Raw genomic sequence first — 27,847 nt, forward strand, 5'->3', positions numbered from 1 at the left:
GTTTGGTTCAATGTAAAAGTTATACTTTGTGGAAAACCAAACCAAATCACAAATTCGGTCCAATTTGGTTGGTTTTTTTCCATCCATAGAATGTCCATACTTGTGTCAAAACCTATTAGATTTTTAGCAAGCTCCCCATTTCTTATAGTTGATTGCTAATTGTAGATATAACTGAAGTCTCGTTACCATGTGACATTTTATGGAATCCATCATTTTCTTTCTAGTTTATGTCCTGTTGTCAAAAGATAAAAACCCTACCACTTTTTTCTTTTCCTTGTTTAGTTTTTTCAACAGCTCTCTTAGATTTTTTTTTTTTTTTCCAGACATCTTTTTCCCATTCTTTTTGAACTTTGAAAGAACTCCATGAGTTCCCTCTTCCATTAGCTTTTCACCACCTCTCCCTTTCTCTCTCTTTCTCGTGTGCCCTTGTAACAGTCACGAATATAGATAGCATCCACCCAAAAAGCTTCAACTCACTCACACTTTAATCATGACTACCACAATCACACCCACCCATGCTTAATCATTTAATTAATTAATTTAAACTCAAATTCAAAGCTAATTATAAAAATTAAACCCAAAGAACCTAAAAGTTTAACAACAAAAAACAAAATTAATGTAAATATTATTTCAAATTAAAGCGAACCACAAAAAAAAAAGATAAACAAATGATAGTTAAATAAAGCAAATTGCAGGCATGCTAGAGAGCATATAATTGTTTTTCCATATTTCAAGCTTTCATCAAGAAAGCTAAAACCTTCTAAACATTGGAACCACATATAGCTTTCTAGAGGAAAACTTTTTTTACACTAGAAAAAAAGTGACTTTTGCACACCATTCTTTCTCTCTTGACACAACTACGTTTACCTGGCAAGAGGAATGCTAGCAATTTTCTCATTTCAACCGCAAACTCATATTTCTCTCGAGAGACAACTATGTTTATCCGACATGAGGAATGCTAACAACTTTCTCATTTCTCCTTATACCACGTATACTCAATTTGCACTCAAAAACTAAATTTCAATTATATTAAAATCCCATTTTTTCCTAAAATATAATTGAAATTTTAATTTGTCAATCACAAAATAATTTAGTGTTAGTGGAACCGATGGACAAAAATAAACTAGTGTGCAGAAAAATAAAAGAGACGTACAAAAATCGTTTTCCTTTTTAACTTCCTATCCCCACCACCGGTCGTCGACCACCACCACCACCGCCATCAACTTTAAACATGCACAGGAAAAGGAGAGTTTGCATGCGAGTGCTGCCTTAGCCATTCATACGTTCTGTGATGTGAAAGGGCCTGCTTTTCCTTATGTTTACAACTTTGCTGCTGCTTCTTGTTATTCTTCCTCGTCATCATCTTCAACTCTATCGCTACTTTTTCTTCCGACGCGGCATGCATCGAATCAGCTGCTGCCGCTCTTACACCACCACCTTCATTGATGTGACTTGCACTACTACTCCTACCGCTGCTCGATCGGCTCTTGAAAATCACGTTATCAGACGCCACCATTTCGATCGAGCACTTGCAGCCATGAACACTGCTAAAAAAGCTCTGCTTCTTCTGTTTCAAATTATCCGACTTCAAACCACTAATAGCACTAGCAGCATTGTTGTAACTGGATATGAAACTTGTACTGTTGGTGCTACTAACACTGCTATTTCGACTGACGGAATTTCTCGCGTTGTTATTCGCGCGAGTACTAGTACTACTATTGCTGCGAAGTACCTTGTTAAAATCCTGCAATTCCATGTCGGGAGTGCGCACCAAACCCAACCGGAAAAAATCCCACATCGAGGACTTATGATGCCGGATGCCCGCCTTTTCTAATCGAGAATTCGGAATTTTGATTTGCGGTTTTGGACTTGGTTCTGTGTAGAATTGGTTTCTTGGTCTTGCTGCTCTTGGCTTTGAAGCAATGCCTGTTGTGGTGGTGGAGCTGGTGCTGCTGCTGAATGATGAGTTGTGACTAATTCTGCTTCTGCAACTGCTGCTTCTGAGCCCGACACCGCTCAACGGACACTGCCTGGTTGGTCTGTTGGAGCGGGTATCTGAGCTGATGGAGAGGCGGAGAGGAAGAATTTGGCCTTGGAAGAACACTTCATCTGCAGCACACATTTTTGTGTCTGCCAACAAATTATTCAACCCGCCACGCATCGACGAACAGAAATCAAATTCTTGATCTTGCTTTTCAATGGCGACATGGGAAGACTCAGATTTGAGATTGAGATTGGAAAATTGTGTTTGATCCTGTTTGATCAAATTCACTGGAAGATCACAAAGTGACACTTCTTCCTCTTCATCTTCTTCTTGTTCTTCCTCAAATTCGTCAGCGTCGGAGGCAAAATCTTCGTCAAGGAGTACTCTTTCTTGTTCATCATCAGCAGCAATGTTTGGAACTGCTGCCATTGTGTTTTCTGAACTGGGGTTCTCCTATTTTTTCTTTTTCTTTGTTTATTCCTTGTGAAGAAATGAGGGTTGCAAGGATGTTGAGAAAATGAGAGGATTATAAATAGAGTTGGGTCAGAGGCTTAGAGGGTGTGAGGAAGTGAGACATGTGGAATATAAAGAGAAGAACATCCCAAATTTAAAATATAAAAAATATAGGGAGTGATTTTTCCACTCGCTTTACCTTTTAATATTATTTTTTTAATTAAGTATGAAGTCTTAAATTTGACTTTCTTTGTTTCAAAACAAAAAAAAAAGTTTAACTTTCTTAATGACAAGTTTGATATGAATTATGGATATAATTCATTGTATGATTCATTACAATCTCATTTGCACTATTTATGTATATAAAAGAAAAAGTGAATTCAAATCACTCTACGCAAGGAGATAGTCTCCATTGATATTATTGCATAATTCCAATAATGCTTGTTGCATGTTAAAAAGTCACCTCAATTATCTAATAGATGTTTGTCATGTGGTATCATCTGATTGTAAAGAATAAGATAATGAGTATCAACTATCAAGTAATATATTTATCATGAACCGTTCATTTGTATTCTCTCATTGAAGATGCAAGTCTTGTTCATAAGAATATCTGGACTACTGGAGAAGTGAAAACGATGTGTGCCAAAATATATGTGATGAGAAGCAAGTGGAGCGCCGAAAAAGCAATAAAGAAGGAATAAAAGGGGAGAGGGGGAAGGCAGGCGACCCAATGGAATAGTGGTGTCTCCTCTTCTTGTTTGGGAGTGACTAAAAAGGAAGTGTGGAATTTGTGGCCTCTGGGGCCGGCCATTAGCTGAGACCGAGATTGTCTCTATCGAAATTATGAAATCAAAGTGGATTGCCTTCCATTGCATGCCTAGCTCCAAGTGGTGTAGTACGATCGTTTATGATCATTCATGGGAGTTGAGATTCCTCCTTTCTTTTTTCTTTTTTCTTTTTGGGTGAATGAAGGTGTTTCTTTTGTTTATATGGTTGATCATATAGAGGATAGTCTTAATAAATAGATAAAAAAATTATGAAAGAATTCATTACATCATGTGATGGGGTGGCAGTATTTTTATTAAGATTATTAAGGTTTAAGCCAGATTTCAGTGGTTGTAAAGTAAGAAGCATTAGCGGGCCAACTTGTTATGTTGGACTTTTGTAAGTCGGGTTCTAGAAGCGATTTTTTTGGGTTATGACTTTCGCCGAGAGTCTCATGTGTAAAGAGACGTCTATCTAATTGAAGATGGAAGTCTTGGCCAAACAAGTTTTGCAGTTGGTAATAAGTCCAACGAAGAAAATTCGTCGAGGATTTTAACTTGGGTTAGGACGAACCAAGGTGTATTTTCACCTAGGTTCATTTAGGTACTGTTTGGTACGCAGACAGGATGGAACAGGACGGGACGGGACGGAACGGATGATGTAAATATTGAAAAAGATAAGGAGAAATTTTGTCATAAAATGTTATAAATTTGTGTTCCACGGATGTGGAACGGGTCGTTCTAGGGAGAAGAGGTGGAACGAAAAATCAGCCAAATTTCGTCCCATGGGACAACCCCTTCCACAGTTTTTAAGTGCACCAAATGTGGGACGGAACGGCTCGTCCCGTTCCGTCCTGTCCCGTCCCACGTACCAAACGGTACCTTAAGGGATACGGCTAACCAGCAGACAGTGGCGGAGCCAATGTGGGCATTGGCTGCTACTGACCCTAACAACTTCTAATATCTCCCCTTTAAATACTTAAATGACTCTTATAATAGCTAAGGCAAGCACAATAGAGACCATTTATGATTATTTCTATTAATAAATGAAAAGAGGGTAAAAAGACAACTAAGTCTTCTATCACATAAAAAAAATGATAGACAATAATGTAATTTCACATGTCCAAATTTTATTATTTTTTATTGAAGCCTCACTTACAAGTGATGTTAAAATATCTCTAATATTTAAAATTAAAAAAAAAAAAAACCAAAAACAAAAACCTCACACTCCCCCCCCCCCCCGCCCCCACGTTCTCTATCTCTCCCTCCCCCTTTCTCCTTCTCATTTTCTTAAAAAATGTGTTCATACACACAAAGTGTGTAGGCGAATACTAGTTTTTATAATTAAATCATACCAAAGCTACAACGTTTTCAAAATAGAGACAACTTTTCTAATGATAAATATTGTAAAGAATCCACATCATATGAAAAATCAATGGTTGAATGATAGCTTGGTTGTATACAATAAAAAATGAATGAAAATCAATAGTTAAATGATAACATAGTTATATATGATGAAAAATATATTTGATTATGTTGATTGTGATACGACATTTCTAAAATATGAGAACATATCGTCACCAATTACAAATGAAAGTATATATATTTAGATTTCAGAAGCTTCTTGTTCGTCACCCCATTATGGTAAATTTCTGAATCCGCGACTACTAGGGAAGACCTAATTCGATATAGATATGAATTGGTTAAAAGATAAAATCATGTGTGGCATAGTTAAATCTCTTTTTGGCCCAGCACAAATATCAACTTGTTTCAAACTGAAAGTTCGAGTTGGCAACCTGTGAAAACTGTTTAACATTGAAGAGAGTAGATGAGGAAGTTGTGCTAGTGCCGATGCTGCTTGCGCTAGTCATTTAGGGGATTACTGTTTGTGTGTGAAAATTATCTCCAAATCACTGAAAAAATGCAACCATTGCGACAACACTTATATTTGTACTTGTTCATTAATGAACTGCTATCCCTTGTAAAAAGAAAAGCCTCATTCATGATGTAGTTAGGTCCTACATTTACAAAATATAACATTCCTTATAAATGTATGACAATTACCACCAGCGAGTGGAAACTAAGAGTATTACAGAAGCAGTCCCAAAATACATTTCTTTTTAAGTTTACCACTTCTTGATCTCTCCCTCACAAGATTGAAGAATATTCAAAATCTATCAGATATACCTAGTTTGCCATCATGATTTGATTCAATTCCAAACTAATGTCCCTTAATCTTGCCTTCTCCAAGATCAATTGTAAGAAAATGATTAAGGGAATGTATTTGAAAAACACACACACACACAGACACACACACAATATACGAAGAACTTGAGCGACCAGAATATGATTGTTAATGTCTTCATTTTAAGAAAAATGCCGGAGTCGTCCCTGCGCCTACGGGCATCGAATAATCAACATCAACCATTATCCCTGCAACACACAGCTTGAATCAACTACATGATCCCAAAACAAAATGCAATCCACACCAAACGCAAACTCGCATTTCTATTGGATCTTCACACAAACACATGCATCTGTTACCAATCAAATATCTTCATAACAAAAGGCAAAAAAACAAGCAAGGAAACTAAGGAACTCCTTGTTGGTTAATAGCTTCAGGGGCAGAAATATCACCCTGAGAGGAGACAGTGGTGCCGGAAACGGTGGGGGCTTCTGTGGAGCCAGCACCTCGCCCTGGCTCCACCTGTTGGTGGCCTTCCGTTCCGTATGCCTGGCGCTTGTAATCCTCCAGGTTATCGTACTGCAGGTACGGACTGTCCTTCATCGGCAGCTCTTCCTCCACCTTCCCTTTTGCTTCGCCCTCAGCTGGCTTTCTGCTCTGCTGCTTTTGGTTGCTCGCCATCTCAGAGATCTTGATTTCTAGGCTATTTGTCTTCCAATATTTCACTGGTTTTCTCATGGTTTGCATGGCTTTTATGATGTTTTGGTAGTGCTCTCTGACTCTGCCACGTGTTTGGATGAGGACACGTGTCGCACAATGTGGCTGGTCAGCTACAATTTTCTTGTGCGGTATGCTACATATGTCGACGACAATAAAATCGGGTAAGCTAAAAAAAGGACAACAGAGTAGGATCTGGGAGAAGACACGAATTATGATCCAATTCTTATGAATGAGGATTTTCTTTGGATTTTCTTTGTGAAGATTCTTGAAATTTTTAAATCGTGTTTGTTCATCGTATATAGTGCAGTAAAAATTATTTAAATATTTTTATTTAAAATTAAACATGAACAATATCGAATGAAAACTGACCTCACGATATACGAAGAACAGACACGATTTGAGGATCTCCGATCCGAAGAGGATCCTCATTCCAGTTCTTATAGTCTATAGATATATGATATGATTTTTTTTGGTCAATTGGAATTCCATTAAAAAGCAACATGGAGAAGAGAATACAGATAGACTCCTTAGAAAAGGAGAAGATAAGCACAGCTCTTACATAGAGCAGGAACAGACATGTTCCAGTAAGTAAGAACTAGCTATCTAGCCAAACAGGCTACCAAAAAATCTACCTACACCCAAGATGGAGGGGCTATTCCGGCCCCACATGGGGATTATATAGAAGAAGGACAAGGGACGCCATCCCTAGACAGAACACCGACAAAAGAGGGAGCAGGCACAGAGTCCCATTTCGAAGAGCACACCCTTTGTATCGCCAACGATGTAGCTGCGTGAGCTGCTTTGTTTGCTGACCTAGGAATCCATTTCCAATGAAGAGAAGAGAACAAGCAAGCATGTCTCCTTATTTCTCCCACAATGGGAATGATTTTCCACAAACCTGATCAAGTGTCTTTTCTGAATTATGTCCATAACATTTTTGCAATCATTTTCCAAAACCATATTACGATGGCCGCAAGTTTCAAAATTTCAAATATAGTTTCAGCTTCCACTTCTTTAGGTGACGACCGAATCAAATCAGACTACCCACTGAGTCTCTCATAACAACTCCAATGTCAACTGCTAATGGATTGCCCTTCCAGGCGCCATTTACATTAACTTTGATCATGTGATATGTAGGAGGGCACAATGCAACAACCTGCAGTCCATTCCCACTATTCCCTTTGCGTGACTAATTCTAGATCGGTGACTCATAATTTCAGCAACGGACAAACGACATTTGTGGTTCACTTGGACAGGAATGGGAATAGAATCATTGAAAGACACTCTACACCTTTCTTTCCAAATTTCCCAGCAAGTAATCCCAAGAACAATAATGAGCTGATTACAGTCAAGTACTGGAGACGATTTGATCATCCCTAAAAACCATTTATCAAACCTGATTATACAATGTGGGCTCGGTAAGTAGCTTAAAAGATAACCAAACCACATCGGCCGAGTCCATGGACAAAGCAACAACATGTGTTTAATCGGCTCATCATCTACCAGGCAAATAGGGCAACATGCATTGTTTGCAAGATGTCTTCGAGATAGGATCAACTTGGTTGGGAGAAAAGAAGACATAGCTTGCCACAGAAAGTTGCAAATCTTAGGAAGTAACTTCACACTCCAAACAAACTTCCATATTTTCTTGTCGACTTGATGAGAAGAGTGTTGGTGGACAACAATATTTTGATATTTAAATTTGAGTCTCCAAAAGTAACCACTTTTCACTATGTACACACCATCCTTCGTCCAAGGCCAGATAAGACGATTCGGGATATCCAACAGGTAAAGCAGGATAGCACGAATCAGACTCATATCTTCTTCCTTCAACAGATGCTCATATATACTCAAATTCCACGTTGAGTCTTCTCTCCCAATCAAGTCACACACAAGAGACAGAGCACATCCCGGGAGAATTGCTTAAGGAGTGGGCTTCAGTCTTTCCATATCGGGGAGCCAGTTGTCATTCCATGCCTTCACAGTTTCACCATTACCAATCTGCCACAAAGCACCATTTTCCATCATTTTTCTACCCTCCAAAAGGCTAACCCAAACCCATGAAAGATGTGAACCTCGAGTAGCTTGAAGGAAGTCACAATTTGGAAAGTAACGTGCCTTAAGAATTATGACCCATAGAGCGTCGGGGTTGCAAATGATTCTCCAACACTGCTTCCCAAGAAGAGCATCATTGAAACTTTCAATATCTCTAAATCCTATTCCTCCTTTAAACTTGGGGTTGCATAAACTTCCCCAAGTACTTCAATGAATCTTCTTCTCGTCCTCACAATCTCCCCATCAAAAACTGCTCATATCTCCATTAATAGCTTTGCATAAAGTGGTGGGAAATTTAAAGCAAGTCATCGGATAAGCCCAGGACCGCGAGAGCCATGACTTTGATAAGAACTTCTCTCCTCGCCATTGACAAGTGAGAGGCCTTCCAACCCTTAATCTTCTTCGAAATCCTTTCTCTGATGTAACCCAATGCTGCTCTTTTAGACCTTCCCCAAATAGATGGCAATCCCAATTACACCCCCGGGTCATCCGTAGCTGGAATTCTTATAATTGCACACATTTCTGTCTTGGCATCCACCGTAGTATTGTCACTAAAGTAGACAGAGGATTTATCATAATTGATTTGTTGCCTTGAAGCAACGTAATAAACATCGAAAATCTTCATAATATTGTGACAATTCTCCACAGTGGCACGAAGGAAGAAAAGTGAGTCGTCGGTGAAAAAGATAGGTTATAGCATGGGGCCACCTCTGCTAATAGTCATCCTCTGCACAAAATTCACATTAGTAGCATAACATATGTTTTGTGAAAGCACTTCGCTCACCAAGAGGAAGAGGTAGGGAGAGGATCCCCTTGCCTCAATCCCCTTGATGGGTTGAAAAACTTCCCCGGCTTCCCATTGATCAACATCAACAAAGAAGTAGTTCTAATACAACGCCACCCAAGAAATATCAAACCCCATTCTCAACATATATAGTTAGGGCTCGCCCTGAGAATTTAGGGATCCTGTGCAATATTTAGATAGAGGCCCTTCATCTTTTTTAATATTGTATTTTCTTTGTTATATTTTTTCAATTTGTATCTATAAAATTTAAATACTAAAATTAGAGCACCAAATTATAAGTATTATTTGAGTGGACAAGAGTGCTTCCTGTCTTGAAAGATCTTCAGTTCGAAATATGTTGCATGGTTTTTTTGCGTAAAACTTATCAACTTTTTAAGTTAATAAATTTGCAAAACTTAGAAATAGCAAAATAGTTCCACAAGGACTTGAACCCAGGCCATGTACAAGAAGATTGAAGGCTTACACCACTAGCTCTAGTATGGTAATTATCATTATCTTGCACATTTAAGTACATAATATGTATCTGTTGACATGTAAAGAAAATTTGGGGACCTTTTCGAATCGGGGGCCATGTGCGGTGTCACCTTTTGCACCCCCTAAGGGCCGGCTCTGTATATAGTCTCCTCCAAAAGGTCCCACTCCACCCTATCATAAGCTTTGTTCATGTCTAATTTCAAAGCCAACTCACACCTCTTTCTTTTTTTCTTGAGTTTCAAGTAGTGGTAAGCTTCATAGGCTAGAAAAAGATTGTCATGGTTTTGACGGTTAGGCACAAAAGCATTTTGGTGGTAGGATATAATATATGGTAGGATGGTTTTGAGGCAATTGGAAAGAACTGTCGATAAAATCTTGTAAGAGTTGTTGCAAAGGCTAATAGGTCTGAATTGGCTTGTATTTTCTGGGTTAGGGACTTTCAGAATAAGGGCAATATGGGTTTTGTTGAGTTGGTGTAGATATAACAAACCATCCATAAATTCCTTGGTTGTCCCTACTATCACTTCATGAACAGTATCCCAAAATTTGTGGTAAAACAGCCCAGGAAAATCATTAGGGCCAGAGGTCTTCAAAGAGCCAAGTTGAAAACATGGAAGTTTTTATGGGGAAGTGTTGATTTATCATAATATTAATTAAACGGCTCAACGATTTTGAGTTGTTATATTTTACACAAATGATTCATAATGGATGGCATAACTGTTTCGATTATGGTACTGTTGACCCTAGAAACTACAAAGCCTACGTGGCGCGCAGGCCGAGTAATCTAAAGGCTAACTATGTCATTCGGTGATTGCGGGGCGTGCCAACTCGTCGGCCGAGCTCGGCCGAGGAGTAAATTTTGTTGATGTTGCGTTGGGTGCGCGGCTGACTTCTGCATCTTGCAATTGCAGCCGAGAAAGGAACACGTCTCGGCCTCTTGGGCTCTCGAACCTGAAGACAAGGTTACTATTCTTATGAAGTTCAATATCAAATTCGGCTTTCAATGTGCCGAATGTAATAACTGTAACACCTCACCTCGCCGAGAAGGCTAATGAGATGACCTCGACCAATAAGGATTTAGAAACCCTTCTCGACCGAGACTTGGATAGGTAATCAACCGCTCTCGCCGCAGTGCTGTTGATGCCAATTGAAGATACTGCGAGAACGACTAATTCTACGGTGACAGAGCTATCTATGCCGACTTAAGGTATCACCGGTTGCTTCCACAGTGTTGTTGATGCCAACGGAAGATGTGTCAGCGAAAAAGAAAAAGGAAAAAGATCTCAAGTTGTTGAGAGTTTGCGCAGGGCAATTTTGTATTGATTTGCAGGGGGCTCGAATAATGCGCAGTCTCTTATATTTATAGCAATGGCCCCCCAAGGTCGAGTTAAAAACCTACTCGGACTAGGTATTCTTCTCCTGATCAGTACCAACTCGACCAGTCCTACTTTCACTAGGATTGTGAACCTAGTCCTTAACCGAGCCGGATTCGCTTTCTGAATTACTGATCCCGTCGAGACTCCCTATTGTACTAGGACTCGACTTGCGTTCTGATCAAACTAACCTAGGCTTGGAAGCCCACGAGCTGAACGATCCATGGCCCTTTTGCCGCACGGCCTCTCGGGCCGAGAATGATCCTACCCTCGGCCCAAACTATTATTTTGGGCCCAAACATTGCCCCCTCGCTTCTGAGGTCCTCGGCCTGAATTCTTCAGCCGAGTTTCGGCCTTGAAGAAGCGAATCTGTCACTCAGAACCCTAATGCCCGAGTTCCAAGGCACATCTATTGATCATGGTTGCACGATCTTGATCCTGCTAACCAAACTCGCCACGTGGCGTCCTCCAACACGGCCAATCCCTAATAATGACGTCTAAGGCGTGCGGTTGCCTGAACCGCCTTGCCATTATGACCTTATGGCTGAACTTAATCACTACCTCAATCCGCGAGCCACTACCTCAGTTCGTGAGTCCACTTGTCATCGTGTAGGCGTCGAAACGTTTTTCGCCATCAATCTCGCCGTCACACGCGATCGTGCGCCCCCAAAACCTGAAACCTTCGGTCTTCTCAACTGCATTTCCCAAATACTCATCATGATCAGCGATTCCCTCGGTCGATTTTGCCCTTTGTTTTGAATTTCAAACGATTGCCCTTCCTGCCAAAATCCTATAAATACTGAAAACCCTCATTCATACTTTACGCTTCCAAAATTATTCTGAAATTTCTTGCCCTTATTCTCCAGCACATTTCTTTTTCCCAGGTCTTCGTCTTCAATTCCCCTAACCTAGAAAACTTTTTACGCCGTGCTTCCTTCCTACAATGGCGTCCTTCATCTCTAAGCTTTCCAGGGAATGTGAACAGCATCAGAAAATTCTTGATCGGAGCTCAATCAAAACCATTCGGTTTGAAAGTGACATGAGCGTTCCCCACCAAATCTTGGGTCCTCTTTTCAAGGCGGCAGTACCGTCGACCATTACTGGCCTTCTCCAGGAGCACTGCCTAACACCCTTGCTCCAAGGGTTTGAATGGTCGAGATGGGATGCAGCGAAACCCCAAGGCTCCTGGCCCTCAACGACCACGACCTGGGCAGCCTGGGTTGTTCGAATGGAACGGCTCTTTGGCGAGCAATGGAAAGCCCTCGGCATCTAGGACGCCATCCTCCTCTCATCAATGGATGTCGTTCCTGACAAGGAGCTTCTCCTAGCCGCCCTGTGCTTCTGGTGCTCGGTCACCAACACCATGGTTCTTCCCCTTGGTCCCATCGGTCCCACCATTCTCGATGTCACCGCCATTTTGGGGACTTCAGCAACTGGGATCCCTATCGACGCGGCACTCTTTGGGTACCCGTCGAATATTGACCTGAAGACGCTTTTTGACCGACGGGCTTTCAAGACGCTGAACCGTGAAGGTCACATCCCGTCGAAAGAAGACATTCAGAAGCTCCACAAGAACTTCTTCAATTATAACACCCTCTATCTCCATTTCACCGGCCGAGGAGAAGAGGACCTGCGAGAAGGGGAACATGAAGCGTTCATCTTCTATTGGTACAACAAGTACATTTGTTGTACCAAGTCAAACAAATGCTTGGTCGAGAACATGCCGGTAGCCGAGGCCCTGGCTAGTGGTCACGTCCTGGTACTGAGCTCCAACATTCTCGCCCATCTCTTCCGCTGCCTGGCCGAGGCGACCCTTCACAAAATCGACCCTCACCAGAATGGTCCCCTCTGGGTCTTCCAACTCTGGTTACAAGTGTACTTCGCCTCCCTTCGGCCGGCCATAGCCGACTTCTCACCAACGGAGGCACTTGGACCTTAGCTGGCCTCCCGACCGACACCTCCTCACCAAGCCGAAGAGGTATTTAGGTACCTCTTCGCTCTTGATGACCTCTCCAACGACGAATTCCTGATATGTCGTCGTCGAGACTATCCCTCCTCCATCAGACTGCCTACATCCATGTGGGGCGCGAGGGAAGATGCCGACCTTCGTCAGTCCTGGGGGTCATTTGTGCTCACTCGCGACCTTCCTTTCGGCTGCGATGGGAAACGAGCGGGTTGGGAAGTATATCATCCTAACTTCCTTGCTCGACAGCTCGGCTATCTCCAGGGCTGCCAGGTCCCCCTTCTCTCATCCCGAACAGTCCTGAGCCGTGGACGTGAACCCCGTTCCTCGGAGAAGGAATGCAAAACTACCGCGAGGGAGTTCCAAGAACACTGCCAAAAATTCCGCCTTCAGCCGGCCACCCCAGAAACCCTCTGCACTGACACCTTCGGTGATTGGTGGGAAGATTACACCCAGGAGTTCTTTGGTGCTCCGGTCGAAGATGTGCTGAACAAACTCTTCAGTGACCGACCTAAGAAGGCCTCGGCCCCCCAAACTCAAGGTAACTGTTCATTTCTCCTCTTTTTCTCCAGCTTTGCATATTGATTTGCCTTGCTGATTTGCTTTTATCTTCTCAGGTAGTTGGCCATTGAGAAACGTGGAGGCAGTTGTCGCCGCTAAGGCCGGGAAAAAATCGGTCGTGGCCAAGAAGGATAAAACCGCTGGTCGGACTGTGCTGCCCAAACAGCATCGCCAAGAGGTCGAGCCGGCTGTCGAAACTCCACCGCCTGCCAAGCGGGTAAAAAAGCTAGCAAAGAAGGGCGCACGGGAGATCCACGTCATCTCCAGTCAAACTTCAGGGTTTCCCCTTCTCCTGCCGTCGGCCAGCCCTTGGTCGAGAAACAGCCAGCTCCGGCCGCAGGGACAGTTCAAACGCGGCCTGTTTCTGGGGTTGGTACACCAGTTGTGCCTCCTTCTGTCGAGGAGGCACCTGTTCCAGAAAAGGCGGTTCCTGCGACCGAGGGAACTTCCCCTAAAAATCCAAAGCCCCCGGTCTTCATTCTGGAAGAGGATGAGGGGAGCGACGAGGTCCCGCTGGCAAATCGTCCTCATACTCGCCGACAACCTCCTCCAGTGTCCGAGATGGCGGTTCAAGCCGGCTCCTCCACGGCTGATCGTGGCATGCGTCCGGTCGAGGAACCAATAGCGGCGGCCGAACCCCTCGCTCCTCCTCGGGACCAGGATGTTCCTCCCTCATCCGGAGCGGCTGTCCCGGTCGGCCCCTCCATAGCCGACCGTGGCAAACGACCGGCCGAGGAACCCGAGGCAACGGCGGAGTCGCCCGTTCATCCTCAAGACTAGGGCTTCTACATTCCTCCGCAGGAGGTTACTTCGGCTTTCGTAAGTACCTTCTACCGTCTTTCCTTGATTGCTTTTCTACTTTAGAATTCTAAACGAAGAAAATACTAAATGTCAGGTGCCTGTACACTCTTTTCACCAAAAATTCTACGCGCCGAAGGGCGTTGTCTATATTTCTTGGCCGCCTCAGTGGCCATCAAACGTAGATAACCTCCATCGGCCACGTGAACTGAGAAGCACCTTGAGGCACTGGGCTCGGCCATTAAGTTCTTTAGGTTCGAGCAACGATCCTGGAGATATGGACGAGGTCTCCTCTCGGCAGGTTAAAAAACGAAACCTTCTTACTATTCTTGTCATGACTTCTTTTAAGCTTAACCTGATTTGTATGTGCAGGCTTCGTGGAAGGTCGAATTCAAAGCCCTCATTTCCAGCACAACTGCAGAGTCCGGTCCTTCGGCCGCTACGACTGAAGTTGCCGATCCAAGCGTTCTGACTCAGTTGCGAGAAGTCCTGTTGCTTTCAACGTCGCAAGTACTCGAGCGCAACGGTCTTGATCTGCTTGGCGTATGTCTGAACGACCTTGGAGCCGACGGTCGCCTGAGCGGAGATGCCATCGTTCGAGCGTCGTCTGCCTTGGAGCGGGTTCGGGAGACATTTAGTGTCTTCCAGACCGCTCTGAAGGCCGAACATGACCTGCAAGCTGCCACGGCCGTTCAAGACACTCTCCGTCCGAAAATCGACGATCTAAGGGCAAAAGCAAAAGCCTTAGCCGAGCTCGACCGTCAGATGGCCGAACTAGCCAAACGTCGGTCGGCCATTGCTTCCGAGCTTGCTAAAGACTTTGAATCGGGCGGAAAGGATTGCCTAACTGAGTACGCGGCGACCACAAAACGGGTCGAGCGGTTGAAGCTGGACAAGAGGAATCGGTAAGCTGAAGTTATCATGGTCGAGGTGCGGTGGTTGGAGTTGAAGGCCCTGCTCGGCACCCTCCTACCCTCTTCGCCTTAAAGGCACTTGGATGTAAAAACGATCAATTCAGTTGTCTTGTACATGCTTACCAATATTAATGAATTGATTTTCTACTCCCGCATTTCCCACGTGACCGGGTAGTATTTTTTTAAAAACTTCCCGTTAATCGGCAATCTGTGAACCAAACCGGTCCGGTCTTTAAGATGATACGCCTCTTTTCCGTATACTTTATGCACAACGAACGGTCATTCCCAATTTGGCGACCACTTGCCGAATCTAGGGTCTTTTAGTCCTACGGGTAACACCGTTTGCCACACTAATTCATCCTCGCCGAATGTTTTCTGTCGTACCTTTTGATTATAGGCTCGCTCGGCAATCCGTTTTTGTGCCACCAGTAAGTTATAAGCGTCAAGTCGTGCTTCTTCTAAATCTTCGAGTTCCTGTCTCATGGACTGATTATATTCGGCGCTAAACAAACTACTTTGTTCGATTAATCGCAACAAATTTATGCTTAACTCGACTGGTAACATTGCATCGTGTCCGTAGGTTAATGCGTACGGGGTTGTCGCAGTCGCCGATCGGGGCGATGTTCGATATGCCCATAACGCCTCGTTCAACTTCAAATGCCACATGCCAGGCCTTTCTTTTATCATTTTTCGAGGATGCCGATCAACACTTTATTACTTGCCTCGGCCTGCCCATTCGCCTGTGGATAATACGGTGTAGACTGTTCGAGCCGAATTTTCAAATTTTCCGTATACTCTTTAAACCTCTCGGCTGTGAAGATTGTTCCATTGTCAGTTATGATCGTTTATGGTACACCAAATCTGGTCACGATGTGTTCCTCCACGAAGTCGCAAACTTCTTTAGATGTTAGTTCGGCATATGATTTCGCTTCGACCCACTTAGTAAAGTAATCGGTTGCGACTATTATCCATGCGTGCTTAGCAGCTCCCGAAGATGGCGTGATTTTACCGATAACGTCCATGGCCCATCCTCTAAACGGCCATGGCTTTATGACCGAATGCAATGATTCGACCGGGACCCTTTGTATAGGGCCGTGGATTTGGCACTGTACGCATCCTCGTGCAAACTCGATACAATCCTTTAGTATCCTTGGCCAAAAATAGCCGTGCCGTCGAAGTAGCCATCGCATTTTCCGTCCGGATTAATGAGCTCCGCATACCCCTTCATGGACTTCTGTAATCGCCCGAGCACTCTCTTGGGGGCCGAGGCATAGTAATAACAAACCATCTTCGCCTTTTCGGTATAACTCGTTCTGATACATGACATAGTTCGTGGCGTGAACTCTTGTCTTGCGATCGTGTTTACCATTGGGATTATCGAGGTATTGCATAATGGGCTTTCTCCAATCATTTGGTACTGCCTCAACGGCACAAACGTCCACAGGGTCGTCTCGATCTAACAACGAAGGTAAGGACATGACTCTTGTACGTATCACGTTGTCGCGTTGGAGGACTTGTTGGTTAACCAAGGCCGGGTATAGCTGTCGCAACACGGGTATTTCTCTGCCTAGCTTGCCCCCCAAGAGTTGTGCGCCGGAGGCAATTTGAGCCAATTCGTCTGCGTCGGTATTATGACTTCAGGAAATATGTTTAAATGTAATACCGTCGAAGGACTGGGCCAAATAGTTGGCGATCATGTGGTAAGGCGCCAGGGTACAACTCATGCAACGAAAGGAACCATTGAGTTGGTTAATCACAAGTTCGGAGTCGCCGAGGACGAGGGCGCGGGTTGCCCGCAGGTCATGAAGAATTCCAAAGTCGACGATTAGGGCTTCGTATTCGGCCTGATTGTTGGTGCATTCGAAATCCAACTTAAGCGAAAATAACCAGCGATCGTGGTTCGGGGATTGAATGACAATTCCCACACCTACCGAAGATGACGTACTGGAGCCGTCAAAGTACATCGTCCAGTGGTTGTCGCGCGTTTGAACCATGCCGATTTCAACGTCGTTGCCCCCAAAACCATATGGGGAGGGATGTTGAGCAAGGAAATCAGCCAGTGCCTGGCCCTTGACAGCTTTCTGGGCTACGTACTGCAAGCTAAATTCGGACAGTGCCATGGTCTATTTCCCAATGCGGCCCTTTACGATTGGCCGGGTGAGCATATAGCGGATGACGTCGGTCTGAGCAATGACTTGGGTAACTAATGGGAGCATATAATGCCGAAGCTTGGAAGCGGCGAAAAACACGGCCAGGCACAGCTTCTCGACGGCTGGATAATTGATCTCCGGTTGACTAAGATTGCGGCTGAGATAAAAAATAGCCTGCTCTCGTCCAGCGTCGTTATCTTACGCAAGGAGGCACCCGATGGACTCTTCGGCCGCCGAGATATAGAGCTTAAGAGGCTTACCGTGCCGAGGAGGAACCAGGACAGGTGGGTTCGTGAGAGAGACTTTGATTTGCGTAAACGCCGCCTGATGCTCGTCATCCCACACAAATTTATCTGAGTCCTTGAGTTTCAAAAGCGTGGAGAATGCTTTCATTTTACCTGCTGAGTTGGCAATAAATCGGCGGAGGAAATTGATCTGTCCGAGTAAGGACTGGAGTTGTTTCTTCGTCGTTGGGGGTGGGGCATTGATAATTGCGCGGGCCTTATTCTCATCGACTTCAATCCCACGGTGATGCACGAGGAAGCCAAGAAAATTCCCGGGCGATACGCCGAAGGCACACTTGGCAGGATTCATCTTGAGGTTGTGCCGACGCATGCGGAGGAAAGCCTGTCGGAGATCGTCCAGATGTGTCTGTCGGCGTTTAGATTTGATGACAACATCGTCGATGTAAACTTCGACGATGGTTCCAATTAAATCATGGAAGATGGTATTCATCGCCCGCTGGTATGTGGCGCCGGCATTCTTGAGGCCGAATGGCATAACAACCCATTCGTAAGTACCGAGTGCCCCCGGGCAACGAAAAGCAGTTTTGTTCACATCGGCTTCGGTAATGAATATTTGGTTGTACCCGGCGTGTCCATCCATAAAAGATAAGATTGCATGATTTGCCGCAGCATCGATTAACAGGTCTGAGATCGGCATTGAATACTCATCTTTGGGAGTTGCCAGATTCAGATTTCTGAAATCGATACAGATGCGTAGTGCACCATTTTTCTTTAAAACAGGCACGATATTTGCCAACCATTCAACATATCGAGCTGTCCGAATGAACCCGGCTTTCAAAAGCCGAACCAATTCATCCTTGATGCCGAGTTGCACTTCGGTCGAGAATCGACGAGGTGGCTGACGGAAAGGTTTGCATCCGGGCTTAATACGTAATTCATGCTCGACTAGAGTACGCTCTAAGCCGGGCATTTCATGATAGCTCCAAGCAAAGCAATCTTTGAACTCCGTAAGCAAGGCACGAAACTCGTCCTTCATTTATTGGGAAGGTAACGCACTAACAAACAAAGGCCGTGGGTCATCGGCTGTCCCAACATTAATCTCTTCCAAGGGGTCCTTAACTTGGGGCCGATGATCTTCGAGTTCGGCCGGGGCGGCTTGAATTTTATCAAGAGACAAGACAGGACCATTATCTCATTCAGCAAGGAACTCGACGAGGTTAACGCCCGAATTTGGTTGTTTAGATATAGTATACCAATGGGCCAGCAGTCGTTCCATAGTAGATGAAACCGCGGCCCTACGTGTTTCCCGATCGGTGTCAAACATCAGCTTCGGGGAGGAAATTGGCTAATCCGAGTCTCGCCGAATCCTGCTGGACAGTCTCGGCGCCAACCTCGATAACTTTCTGAACTGAAATCCGAGTCGGCTGTCCTTCTTCATTGAAGCCTTGCAATGTAATGTAGCCGACGTGGTCATCATAATACCGTGCTTGGATCATGTTAGCTTCGAAGGGCTGGCTATCGGCCGGGTGAACAGTGACCGAGTTGCCGTCCCAAAATACAAGCACTTGATACAATGATGAAGGAATACAGCTGGTCTGATGGATCCAGTCCCGACCGAGCAGTGCATTATACTCGGTTTTGGAATCGACCACGAAAAAGGCGGTCATGTGAGTGCGACCAGCAATGTGTACAGTTAACGGGAGTACACCTTTGGTTTGGGATTTGTCGCCGACGAAACTACTCATGGTGATCCCTGACGGAATAAGTTCGTCATTCGAGCGACGTAAGGCCTTCATGATGTTCAGAGGCATGATATTGACGGTAGCTCCACAGTCGACGAAAACTTTAGAAACTGGATACCCCTCGATATGGGCCGTCACATACAAAGGCTTTAAATGGCGAAGTTTGGCCGATGATGAACGAGGAAACAATTCGGCCAAAGCCGCCTTTAGACTGTCATCTTTTGTCGTTGACTTAACTTCAGCAACAGATACAAAATCAACATGGCCGGCTTCTTCGGCGACTACGTCACCATCGAGGAAGTTCGGTTGGGTCGTGCTTGATTGAAAATCAGCGGGTAACACATGGACCATACTGATTTCCATGTTATCCAAGACTGACGGGCCCATCGGGTTAGGACCCTCCTCACTAGCTTCATCTTTTGTCTGGTCGGCAACCGCGAACTCTGCTGTCAAGGTTGGACAACGAGCCTCTTCTGTTCCTTCTTCGATGGTTTGATCCTGTGGTGCTGCTTCGGTAACTTGTTGGTTCTGCGTACCTACCTCATGTGAGGTTGAGATCGACAGTGTGCTCGGGGTCAGGACCTGCTCCTGGTAGTGTAGCCGGGCATCCCTAGTGTCGAGATAAGCATCCAGACGTGCAACACGTGCTATTTCATCGGTCGTAAGGCCGAAGAGCGAAACAGCCGAGAATACTTCGAAGTGATATCGTAAATACTGAAGGTCTTCCATTGAGAAAGGAAGGTCGGCTGTATCAATATCAGTGTATGGGTCAACTTTAAATCCAAGGACACGAGCTTCTCGTATGTGCTGGAACCTTGCTTTCAATCCTGGGTCTGAGGTTTTCTGGATGATTCGCTCGGCATCAGGACAAGTCAGGACTAGATCAATGGTGTCCTGGCATGCTTTTGGCAAGCCATACAGATCATTGGCCGAATGTTTCTTATGGAATTCTCGCATGTACTCCAAAGCCTCCCCAAGGAACGGGGGGTGCAAATTCCGTCGGATCTTGATCAAAGGTCCTTGTATAGCCGGCGAGGCCAATTTGCTTTCGACCTCTTGCCTGAAATGTTCAAGGCGCGCCTTCATCTCCCCTGGTCGAAGAAGAAGTTTGATCCGTTTATAGGCCTCTTCAAACGTGGTTTCGACATCTTGGTCGACCAGCCGTCCCCCTTGAGCTAACTCTGTCATAATGGCTGGAGGTGGTCGTTCATCATCAGTAGCAATGGTGTCCTTCGGCCGCCATTTAGGGACCGAAGTTTCTTGGGCTGCTCGTCGGCGGGCCATGCAATCTATCATTTGATGCCGGCGTTTCTGGGATTTGGACAACGCGGTGTAGACGCCTTTCGAAGAATGATATGTATACCAACGTTGATCTCTAGGCTCGGGAGGTTTGAAGGTTTTTTGGCTCCGTGATGATTCTGAACTGCTAGAATTACGTTTATAGTAATCATCGTCATAGAATGAAGCATCAAAATCGAGGCGCCGCCTGACCGGGGGTATCTCTTCCATTCGTACTTTAGGACCGAGCCTATAAAAAACCCCTTGATGTTTTCCTACTTCGGTAACCTTCTGCTGGGTTGCGGTCGTAAGTCGTTCCGTTATAAGCGAAGAGGGCTTCTCCTCTAGCTCACTACCGACCTTGGCTCTGCATTTGCTGCACAAAACCGCTGTCCCACTGTCTTCATCAGTGGTATAATCTACCATAGGTTTGACAATAGCGGGTCCCGTTAAAGCTGTAGGTGGTTTGTTTGAACGAAAATCGGCCATGAAACGTGGCCGAGAATTCTGATTCCAAAAACATTGCGTCGCAACATCTTCGACCTTCCCTTTCCCCTTGTCTTTAGGTAGGCATGCATCAACCATATTTACTGTTGCCGTGGGGAACGGGTCAGTATCAACTCTCATCTTCTTCTTTGGAAATTTCAGTTTGCCATTATCAATCCAGCTTTGGACGTTGTCTCGAAACACGACACAATTGTTTGTCGTATGTTTGCTTGAATTGTGGTATTTACAATATACCTTTCCTTTAAGCTCTTCGGCCTTGGGAATGTTGTGACCAGGCCGAAGCTTGATGATTCTTGCTGATAACAGTTGGTCAAAAATTGTGTCAGCCTTTGTAATATCAAAAGTATAAACTTTTGACGGTTGCAACGTTCCCTCAGTGGCCGAACGGCTTTTGACTTCCCTAGAGTCAACTTGAGTCAATGCCTTGCAGACGTATGGCTTATCTATCACTATCTCAGCTGCATCCACACTAACGCATTCATCCTCGGTTGATGCATAATTGACAGTAGGATTCTTGTAAATCGTCCCCTGAGTTGGAACTTTCGAAATCTTTTCCTCGCGGAGCAAGTAATCATACTGCTCGACATGCTGGGCTAATTCGTACATATCCCGAAAGTTTGCCCCTAAGAATTTCTTTTTGTATTCGACATCGAGGCCGTTCAAAGCAAGCCTGACAAATTCGACTTCGGGTAAAGGCACTCGGCACCAATTCCTGGCTGATTTGAACCTGGTAAGATAATCCATTGGTGACTCATCAGACGCTTGAGCCATCCTTGCTAATGAGGAAACTGACATCTCCATCCCTGGCCGATAAAACTGCTCGTGGAATTTCTCGACCAACCCCTCCCAGTTTTGGACAGAATTAGGAGGGAGATTGATATACCAGGCGAATGCTGAACCGGTCAATGAGAAGTTGAACAACCGTAACTTATGGAAATCACTATTAACATCCCCGCATTGCGCGGTGAAACGAGCCACGTGCTCCAACGAAGACAGAGACGATTCACCGGTAAAAAGGCTAAAATCTGGGATCTTGAAACCCTTCGGGTATCCGAACGTTTCCACGTAGGCCGGGTACGGATGGATAAACTTAGGAAACTTCGGCCCTTTCTTCATGGCCGAGTCGATCATCCGCTGAACTTCGGTCATGTCAACAGGTGTTGCTTCGACCTTCTGGTCGGTTCCGTTTGACCTACTATTCGACCCTCCTCCTTTTTCCAAGTCGATTTGTTTGAGCCGAGCAGGAATAGGCTCGGCCGGTACAATTGGTAACGGATTGTTTCCTGGTGGTAAGTGTTGGAGAAGATCGAAAGGCCTGCTGTCACTGACTTTACTAACCAGCATTTCGAGCAATCTGGTTTGTCGCTCATTGGAACTGAGTATCACATCATGCAGCTTGTCAATGCCTCGACTAAACGTCTGCTCGACTGACCGAGACTGCTCGTCTAGTCGCTTTCGAAGAAACGACCTTGTTGGCGGATCAGATCCTTCACCACCATCCTCATCGCACTCTTCTACTATCCCTTCATTGAGAACGCAGGTGTTTCTGTTAGGAATTTCTAGACCGCGTAGTTGACCGCCGAGGTTAACTTCTCTCTCTCGGCGAGTCGCGCTCGTGGACTCAGGTGTCACAGCGCTAAGGGGATTCTGCGCCTGTGGCACACTTTGTCCTATGCTCTGATTCGGCAAATCGGCTGTCGACTTTCCCATAGCTGTTTTCTTTTTTACCGATCGTGTTTCAATTGGCATGAACTTCGTAGTCTAGCACTGGGTCCCACCGGGCGTGCCAAAATGTTGACCCTAGAAACTACAAAGCCTAAGTGGCGCGCAGGCCGAATAATCTAAAGGCTAACTACGTCATTCGGTGATTGCGGGGCATGCCAACTCGTCGGCTGAGCTCGATCGAGGAGTAAATTTTGTTGATGTTGCGTTGGGTGCGCGGCTGACTTCTGCGTCTTGCGATTGCGGCCGAGAAAGGAACACGTCTCGGCCTCTTGGGCTCTCGAACCTGAAGACAAGGTTACTATTCTTACGAAGTTCAATATCAAATTCGGCTTTCAATGTGCCGAATGTAATAACTGTAACACTTCACCTCGCCGAGAAGGCTAATGAGATGACCTCGACCAATAAGGATTTAGAAACCCTTCTCGACCGAGACTTGGATAGGTAATCAACCGCTCTCGCCGCAGTGCTGTTGATGCCAACGGAAGATACTGCGAGAACGACTAATTCTACGGTGACAGAGCTATCTATGCCGACTTAAGGTATCACCGGTTGCTTCCACAGTGTTGTTGATGCCAACGGAAGATGTGTCAGCGAAAAAGAAAAAGGAAAAAGATCTCAAGTTGTTGAGAGTTTGCGCAGGGCAATTTTGTATTGATTTGCAGGGGGCTCGAATAATGCGCATTCTCTTCTATTTATAGCAACGGCCCCCCAAGGTCGAGTTAAAAACCTACTCGGACTAGGTCTTCTTCTCCTGATCAGTACCAACTCGACCAATCCTACTTTCACTAGGATTGTGAACCTAGTCCTTAACCGAGCCGGATTCGCTTTCTGAATTACTGATCCCGTCGAGACTCCCTATTGTATTAGGACTCGACTTGCGTTCTGATCAAACTAACCTAGGCTTGGAAGCCCACGAGCTGAACGATCCATGGCCCTTTTGCCGCACGGCCTCTCGGGCCGAGAATGATCCTACCCTCGGCCCAAACTATTATTTTGGGCCCAAACAGGTACATAATTACAGAGTGCGGTGAAGAATGAAGAAGGAAAATAGAAATATGTGCACAAAGAAAGACAGGTCAATAGTAGTATGTCATAGTAACATTTGAAAATGTGAATGACTTACATTCCGTGTCAATAAAGTTATTACATGTGTAAATTTTCATTAAATGTCTTTATTTTATTTGCATAGAATGTCACGTAACGATGTATCTGTGATATGTAAATTGTACTTCTTAAAAATAGCATGTTGGGCGTGGCCCCCGTGGCTAACATTTTTCAAGTATCTGCGGAAGGGAAAGAGGAATGGGCTTTCATTTTGTGGATCTACGCAGGCCATAGGAACTCTTAATTTGACACTTTTTTGTTCGTTTTCTACAATCTAATGTTTGGGTTGTACATTCAATTTGAGCATCTTGGAATGACAAGGTATTCATTTCAACGAGGCAAATGTAATCTTTGAAAAGCATGAGACAAATTGGGACTCAAGACATCTTTTATAAGGTCCATTTAGTGATGCTACATATTTCTACTTACACAAGTTACACAACTTTGAGGTAAATGGATGAGGTAAAACTTAAATTACTATTTTACCTCAAAATCTTATGGCTCAATGTAAGATCCCACATCGCCTAGGGGAGTGATCCTTATATGTATATTCTCATCCCTACCTAGCATAAGGTCTTTTAGGAGCTCACCGGCTTCGGGTTCCATCAGAACTCCGAAGTTAAGTGAGTAGCGCACGAGAGCAATCCCATGATGGGTGACTCACTAGGAAGTTCTCGTGTGAGTTCCTAGAAACAAAACCGTGAAGGCGTAGTCGGGGCCCAAAGTGGGCAATATTGTGCTACGGTGGTGGAGTGAGCCCGATATGTGATGGACCTCGGGCTGGAATGTGACACTCAAGTTATGAAAAACAGGAAGCCAGACAAGTGAATTCGTCTTTGGCGAAAATTGAAAATAAGACGCTTTTCACTTACAAGTGAAAAAAATTATTACTAAACCGTAATACTAAGTGACAATTCTCTTAACTATTTTAGCTACAAACTTGAAAGAAAATAGGATCCAAAGATTCCAAAACAATGGCTGCTGCTGTCACTTGGTCAATGAAATCTCACTTATCCAATAATTATTCCAACATATGATGATTGATGACATTGATAGGCTTATGCAAATACATGAAATATTCTATCAAATACAATTCCCACTACCCCCACCACCCAACCATCCCATACATTAACTTGCATACTCTCATACAAGTCCGTAAACATACACACACACACACACACACACACACACACACACACTCTGTCTCAATTCTCAGCTCCTTTAATCCTAAGCTGAAAATTAACATTAATTACCACCTTAATCATTCATTCTTAGAAGATTAATTTTGGCAATTAATCACAACCACACCACTCTTTGAGTGAGTGAACCTTTTCCCCCCTAATTCCAGCTCATTGCTATTGGGCTTCCCACAACATGCTTGCCGTCCGACCACTCCAGCCTCCCGAAACTGTTCGCATTCACCGGCGCCGAACCGGAAGCACTAAACGTCACCGTATAGGCTTTCTTCTCGTTCACCTGACCAAAACTCAGCGTGTTGGGCTCCACCGTTATCTTCACCGACGGGTTGTCCGACGTCACTGTTGCCTTGTACGTTCCCGCCGGCCCCACATTCGTCACCGTCCTCGTGTACTTCGCTACATTCGTCGACGTCGTTCTGCCCTCGAAGTTCACCGCGAACGACGGGTAGTTAAGGTCCCTCACGCTGTACCTCTTTTTCTCGTCGCAAGTGTACGATCTTTTCGCCAGGGTGCTGATCTCAGACGCCGAGTAATTCAACGCACACAGAAAGTTCAGATAATCGTCCACCGTTAGATCATAGACAAGTCCCGGGTTGAGGGCCGATATAGGATCCACGTGTCCTGCACCGTGATCGAACGGGGTGGATGGCTTCCCGGTAGCCACATCTTGCAACTTCTGCCCGTTCTTGTACGCCGTATACGCCGTGGTCATGAGCGCCGATCGAATCGCCGCCGGGCTCCACTCCGGATGCGCCCCCTTCAGCAGCGCCGCCAGCCCACTGACATGCGGGCAAGACATCGACGTCCCGGATATAATATTGAACGCCACGCGTCTCGCATCGATCGCAAGACCAGTAGGTCCTACCGCACCTGACCACCCCGCTAGGATGTTGACACCTGGAGCAACTACATCGGGTTTCAGTATATCCGCTATGATCGAATTTGGGCCCCGAGAACTAAACGCCGCGACTACCGGAGATGGCTGGACTCCGACTTTTGTCCCCTCAAATAAAATCGTGGCGGTCGGGTTCGGATCCGAGAATAAATAGCTCTTGATGACGTCGCTGTTTCTCTGACCCACAGACGTGGCCGGTAACAAATGAGCGTCAGCCACCAGTTCTTCGCCGTTCGCGGCGGTGTTAGCCAAAACCATGCCCAATCCTCCCGCAGCTTTAACAACGGCCCCTTTTTGGACTCTAGCGTTGACTCCGCGGTCGCACATCACTATCTTCCCCTTCACTTGTTGGGGACTCAAAGTCCCCATCATGCATAGATTCCCGGAAGTGGCGTTGCTCGCGTTACCGGCATAAATAAACGGCGTCAAGGCGCTTGGCATTGAGTTGGAGTTGCCGCGGTAAAGCGAAACACCGGAGAAGTTTTTGCCGTTACCGAGGCTGACGAAAGCGGGGAAATCTCGATCCAGTGTGCCTGCTCCCACGGTTGTGATCCATGGAGCCGAGTTCGACAAGCTATAAGCGCTGGGGCCCGCGTTTCCAGCAGAGCACGAGATTAAGATTCCCTTCTCCATCGCTGAGAAAGCTCCCATCGCCACGCTGTCACGGAAATAGTCCGAATTCCCGCCGCCGAGCGACATCGAGAGGACATTGACGTTGTCGTCGATTGCTTTGTCCATGGCGGCAAGAATGTCGGAGCTGAAACAGCCGCCGACCCAGCACACCTTGTAGGCGGCGATTCGGGCGCGCGGGGCCATCCCACGGGCGGTTCCTGGCGCGTACCCTAATAGACTCGCGCCGGGGACAAAGGAGCCAGCGGCGGTTGTCGCGGTGTGAGTGCCGTGGCCGTCGTCGTCGCGCGGGGATTTGGATTCTTTGGACTCCTCGATGGGGCCCAGCGTGGCCTCGTAGCCTTTGGCGAAGTACCTGGCGCCGATTAGTTTGCGGTTACAATTGGAGGAGTTGAAGTTGGTTCCAGATTCGCACGTGCCATTCCAGGAGGAGGGCACGGGTCCGAATCCGGTGTCATCGAAGCTCTTGCTCTCGGGCCAGACGCCGGTGTCCAGTACTCCGATGATGACGTCACCGGCCGAGTCTGACTGGGGCATTGTCTCGGTGGTCTGGCCGAGTCCGAGGAACTCGGGGGTCCGAGTCGTGTGGAGCTCGTACTTGAGTTCAGGAAGCACGGAGAGTACTCCGGGTTGTGAACTGAGCGACGCTGCCTGCTCCGGCGTCAGCCTGGTGGAGAAGCCGTGGATGGCAGAGGTGTAAGTGTAGAGCATTTCGGCCGAGTCGGAGACGGATTTGAGCGACGAATCGTACCAGTGGGTGTGATGCTCGAAACTCGCGGGCATTTGGGATTTGGCCATGTGGACGATGTAAGTAGAAGGCGTGGTTTTGGGGTGGGAGACATCGGTATTGTCCGCCACCGCTGCTGCAGTGGAGAATCGGCAGAGAGCCAGAAGGAGAAGAAGCACAAAAGAGGTAGACATAATGGCCATTCTGTTCAGCTTAGCAGCTGAAAGCTCAGTCACTGTATATTCTTCACTCCCTGTGTTTAGAAGGGAGTGAGGGACCATGAAATGGAAGAAGAAGAAGAAGAAGAAGAAGAAGAAGCAGCTTTAGTGACGCTCGCTTTTAATACAGAAATGGAGAGAGAGAGTGGGGTTTGGATAGCTGTAACGGTGAAAGAGTGAAAATATTAATCAAGGCTCATGGGAAAGGAGCGTAGAAAAAAGGGGGCGGTGGGTGGCTGTCCGGTTGTTTGAATGCTTTGAGTTGGGACAAAAATGTGAGTGAGTGAGTGGAAAGCTGGGTGAATTGGCTTTCATCACATGCATTTTTGCAGGCCTTTTTTTTCTTTTCTAATCCTATCCTCATTGCCTATTTTTCCT

General features: G+C 45.6%; 3 protein-coding genes across 3 annotated transcripts; all 3 read right to left on the bottom strand.

The window, feature by feature from the left end:
* Positions 1–675: 675 nt before the first annotated feature.
* On the bottom strand, positions 676–2,617 carry LOC126602052 (probable membrane-associated kinase regulator 1). Its single transcript, XM_050268865.1, has one exon. The coding sequence runs from the start codon at positions 2,411–2,413 to the stop codon at positions 1,226–1,228; it is 1,188 nt and encodes a 395-aa protein (XP_050124822.1). The 5' UTR covers positions 2,414–2,617; the 3' UTR covers positions 676–1,225.
* A 2,503-nt stretch (positions 2,618–5,120) lies between these two features.
* Positions 5,121–6,209, bottom strand: LOC126602206 (uncharacterized). Its single transcript, XM_050269037.1, has 2 exons — positions 5,839–6,209; positions 5,121–5,634 (listed from the first exon to the last, which is right to left on the bottom strand). The coding sequence occupies exons 1-2, from the start codon at positions 6,131–6,133 to the stop codon at positions 5,564–5,566; spliced, it is 366 nt and encodes a 121-aa protein (XP_050124994.1). The 5' UTR covers positions 6,134–6,209; the 3' UTR covers positions 5,121–5,563.
* Positions 6,210–24,791: 18,582 nt separating this feature from the next.
* On the bottom strand, positions 24,792–27,803 carry LOC126603629 (subtilisin-like protease SBT1.7). The gene has a single exon (XM_050270543.1). It carries the CDS (start codon positions 27,530–27,532, stop codon positions 25,139–25,141), a length of 2,394 nt encoding a protein of 797 aa, XP_050126500.1. The 5' UTR covers positions 27,533–27,803; the 3' UTR covers positions 24,792–25,138.
* Positions 27,804–27,847: the final 44 nt, after the last annotated feature.

The sequence above is a fragment of the Malus sylvestris genome, chromosome 15 (assembly GCF_916048215.2).
Source record: "Malus sylvestris chromosome 15, drMalSylv7.2, whole genome shotgun sequence".
Lineage (NCBI taxonomy): Eukaryota > Viridiplantae > Streptophyta > Magnoliopsida > Rosales > Rosaceae > Malus > Malus sylvestris.

Coding starts and splice junctions, on each gene's coding strand:
- LOC126603629 (XM_050270543.1), bottom strand. CDS start 27,532: ATGGTCCCTCACTCCCTTCTAAACACAGGGAGTGAAGAATATACAGTG.
- LOC126602052 (XM_050268865.1), bottom strand. CDS start 2,413: ATGGCAGCAGTTCCAAACATTGCTGCTGATGATGAACAAGAAAGAGTA.
- LOC126602206 (XM_050269037.1), bottom strand. CDS start 6,133: ATGCAAACCATGAGAAAACCAGTGAAATATTGGAAGACAAATAGCCTA. Junction 5,635..5,838: donor CACCACTGTCTCCTCTCAGG/GTGATATTTCTG, acceptor TGTGTGTTGCAG/GGATAATGGTTGATGTTGAT.